At 33.1% G+C, this 3,669-nt stretch overlaps 1 protein-coding gene across 1 annotated transcript; it reads right to left on the bottom strand.

Annotated features, from left to right (window-relative positions):
* Positions 1-331: 331 nt before the first annotated feature.
* LOC120265155 (carotenoid 9,10(9',10')-cleavage dioxygenase 1-like) lies at positions 332-2,860 on the bottom strand. The gene is made up of 12 exons (XM_039273048.1): positions 2,756-2,860; positions 2,521-2,658; positions 2,314-2,416; positions 1,870-2,132; positions 1,616-1,795; positions 1,455-1,533; positions 1,301-1,382; positions 1,166-1,228; positions 937-1,075; positions 767-827; positions 506-718; positions 332-417 (listed from the first exon to the last, which is right to left on the bottom strand). Exons 1-12 carry the CDS (start codon positions 2,858-2,860, stop codon positions 332-334), a joined length of 1,512 nt encoding a protein of 503 aa, XP_039128982.1.
* Positions 2,861-3,669: the final 809 nt, after the last annotated feature.

Here is a 3,669-nt window from a genome sequence, read left to right as displayed (position 1 = left end):
ATGTCTTTAGTTCAAGGCACAGCTATGTTAAGCTGAGGATGGTGACATGATTCATTAAGCTTGTGACAAGTGTATTCCACTAAAGTCTAAACAGCTAAAAGATAAGCTTCTTGTATTTTTGGTGTTGTTCTGATGAATGGATGAGTGTGTGTGGTTTTTCTTCTCTGTTTTTCCTTTGAGTTTTTGCTGATTTTTCTTCTCTGTTTTTTTGTGAGTATTTACATCACATGATGCTCCACTTTTAATCAATTCTTGACACTATAAATCACAAAAATTATTAATATAAACACAATTAATTAATCAATTCAAATCAATTCAATCAATGAAGAGCTTAAAAGTTTTCATTATTTACCCCGGATATCCTACCAGTTTCTTCACCGAAAGTGAACTTAACTAGACTTCCGAATTTAGGCAATGCTACAAAAAAATAAAGACTCATATATATTTAATAATATATTTGGTTTACATCTAATAATATTTTTATAAAAAGAAAAGTACCCTTTACCGCATTCGGAGCTTGCAATAGAATCAATAACTTGGCAATAGGCAAACTTGTTCTTTAACCCGATGAAATTCTCATTGATCATTGGGAAGTCGACCGAGAACTCTTTTCCCGTTAGATATCTTTCTTTAATGCCGCCATTCTTTATATTTAATCTCCATTCATATAAACGAGAGAACAAAAAGCCTTCATCTCTGACATAATTATCAAGCTCATCTTGCATTTTCTGAAACTTTAATCCTCTAGAGAACCATTGGAACTTACCAAGGCCATGCTCCGGCCCTGGAATTATCGACTCCTCTGCTCGACATCCCCGCACAACTACCTATTCCATACATATATATATATATATATATATATATATATGTTATTTGAGATTTAGATATTCATATCAACATTTAGTAGTAAATATATTATGGGAGACTATTAATCACCTCATCTCCATCTTCATAACAATTGATCAAGTGAAAGATACAATAAGGTTGAACTTGAAACCATTTGATTGCTTCGGCATCTCCATAACGCGGCATCACTCCGATTCTTGCATAACTTTCTTTCTCATACTTGATCAATCTTCACCAAGGTATTCAAATTTAACAATGCAATCACTTAATTGATACGGGACTATCAGTTTACTATAATATTGTAACAAGTAGTACTTACGGTCCACCCTGAAGAAGTCTAGGAATATTTATAGTGAGCGGCATGTCCATAATGATATTATACCTGAAATGATATACATATCATTCAGAACTGCATCTATGTATGCATTTGTATTCAGTTAATAATTAATCTTACCTTTCAGTAACTCCCATATCATGGCAGAGAATGCTCCTCTCTAATTCAACATCAACCTTATGTGCCAACCTCTTCCCATCAGCTGTAAAAATTGAAACAAAAAGATAGATGACATATAAACTACTAGTTCTCAAGAATTAATCATTTGATGAACCTGAAATAACTCCTAAAACAAGGAAAGGTTTCACTGCATCAGTTCCAGTAATAATAAGTTCTCCAGATCCTGGAGCTTTCTGTCAAATTAACAACAAAACATGTTACCACTGGTCATATTAAAATGTCTAATATTTATACATATTTAAAAGAAATGTTAACCTTTGGATGAGCAGTAAAAGGCCTGTTCCACTCTCCATTTACATCCCAATTACTTAATGTATCAAGGCTAAGCAAATCTATCTCTTGTGGAATGTGATTCTCTGCAATGGAAAAACATCTCCCTGAATGTTCAAAGACATTGGTGTTGCTAATGTACTTGTTCACTTTGCCGAACCTCAACTGTCATAGAATCACTACCTACTAAGTTAACCGATGTGAGACTATTAGTTATTATGAAATTTTACAGACCATACCTGATTGAGGATGTAGGCAGTGAGGATGGCGAGGGAGTCTCCCTCGACTGCCGGGAGGAAACAAGGCCTGCTTTTCTCCTTCTCGATCTTGAAAGTTTCGGACTCGACATAACGGTTCTTGTAGCTAATGGTGAATGTATCATTAATATTATTTTTCGAAAAGTAGATGGCATGAAGCATGCCATCTCCTTCAACCCAAATGTTGCTTGATTTTCCCAACGGTGATACAGTTGATTGCAGTGCCCCAAAGAGCGGGTTTGGTCCTATGTTCAAACACAACTATATAAGTTAATAATCTAATATAAAGACTGGCTTAATATAATATAAATGTATATATGCATGATTTCTGGACAGAAAAATGGCAGCATGTTCATGTTGTTTTCTCTACTCTAATACATTCAAGTCGGCTAATTATATATTGTAAATATGATTGATACAATGTACCATTTCTTATGTATGTTCCCTCAGGGAAGTCTTCAGGGATATCGCCATCGATGCTCGTCACCACTGTCTCTTCTCCAATCTCTTTGACTGGTAGGAAGTTTCTCTGATCATGTTGATCATGCAAATGAAATTAATTTCTTGTCAAGCTTTCATGAACTTTTTGCATGCATATATATATATAAGTTTATATTATCTTGTTTCAATTACCTGAGAAGGCAAAGTTGGCTGGTTGATAAACTGAAAAGTGGAGTCCACCAATTCATCAAGCAATTTCAAGGATGCATCCTTCATGAGCTTTGGAACATCTAATTTCAACTTAACTTGCTCCAAATCCTTCAATAATGGCTGCTAAAAAATTATAAGGTAGCCATGATGCATGGAATTAATCAAGTACTATATGCACACATAAAGAGATATATTTATATATATGTATGTATAATACCTTGAAGGTGGAGGAAAGAAAGATTGAGAGATGATGAAAAGAAGGAAACGGGAAAGGCCTCCTGATAGAGCCATGAGCATTGGAAGACAAACAAAAGGAGTTCATGCTTTGCTTTGATTTCAATTCACTCTTCTCAGCCTTGTCCTTTTAGTTGTAGAGGTGCCAAGCTGCTATATAATTGGCTATTTATAAATGTCAGACAAAAAAGACATATATTTTATACAGAAGCCAATAAAAAACTAATCGATTGGCATGTCTTTTTAATTTGTATCTACATCCATATATATATAGAGAGAGAGATATTAACTGATAATTAATAATTATTTTGAAGGGTAAATCATTGTTTGTAGACAAAGAACAAGAATAGAGCCTGGTGGTTTTTTGGTTGTTGTCTAGAAGAATATACCCTTTTTAAGGATCTGATATGAGTGACTGTTTCATAGGCTTTGCAAGGAATTTGGCATAGTAGTACATACACTTTGGGTGTTTGCTTGATTCCATTAGTGCAAGGTTGAATTTGGGTGCCTGTATTTTTTTTTTATTTGTGTCACTTCAATTGTAAAGTCTAATCTATGATTCTATTATACATAAATTAATACCAAATAATGTAGGTAATCAATACATTCAAGTAATTAATGATTTTATTTTGGTACATGAAAGTTATACTTGAGATCAAATGGTTTCAAATTTCATTTCACTTCCCTATCAGAGCTAGGATGTTGGGTTGGATCACAGCTACTTGCTTAATTATATTTCTTAAAAATTTATATTTAGATATATAATCATTTTTATATAAAAATAAAAATTGTTATGGACCAATTATTCAATAATTTTTAAATTAATATGAATCTCAAAATTGAGAGGTTTTTTAAAACAGAGCTAAATCTCTTATTGTTTTTTTAGAAGAATAAAAC

The sequence above is a fragment of the Dioscorea cayenensis genome, chromosome 7 (assembly GCF_009730915.1).
Source record: "Dioscorea cayenensis subsp. rotundata cultivar TDr96_F1 chromosome 7, TDr96_F1_v2_PseudoChromosome.rev07_lg8_w22 25.fasta, whole genome shotgun sequence".
Lineage (NCBI taxonomy): Eukaryota > Viridiplantae > Streptophyta > Magnoliopsida > Dioscoreales > Dioscoreaceae > Dioscorea > Dioscorea cayenensis.
Note: the sequence above shows the minus strand (reverse complement) of the source record. Positions and strands in the feature narration are given on the sequence as shown.

Coding starts and splice junctions, on each gene's coding strand:
- LOC120265155 (XM_039273048.1), bottom strand. CDS start 2,860: ATGAACTCCTTTTGTTTGTCTTCCAATGCTCATGGCTCTATCAGGAGG. Junction 1,076..1,165: donor AGACTTCTTCAGGGTGGACC/GTAAGTACTACT, acceptor ACCTTGGTGAAG/ATTGATCAAGTATGAGAAAG. Junction 719..766: donor AGGGCCGGAGCATGGCCTTG/GTAAGTTCCAAT, acceptor AGAAAATGCAAG/ATGAGCTTGATAATTATGTC.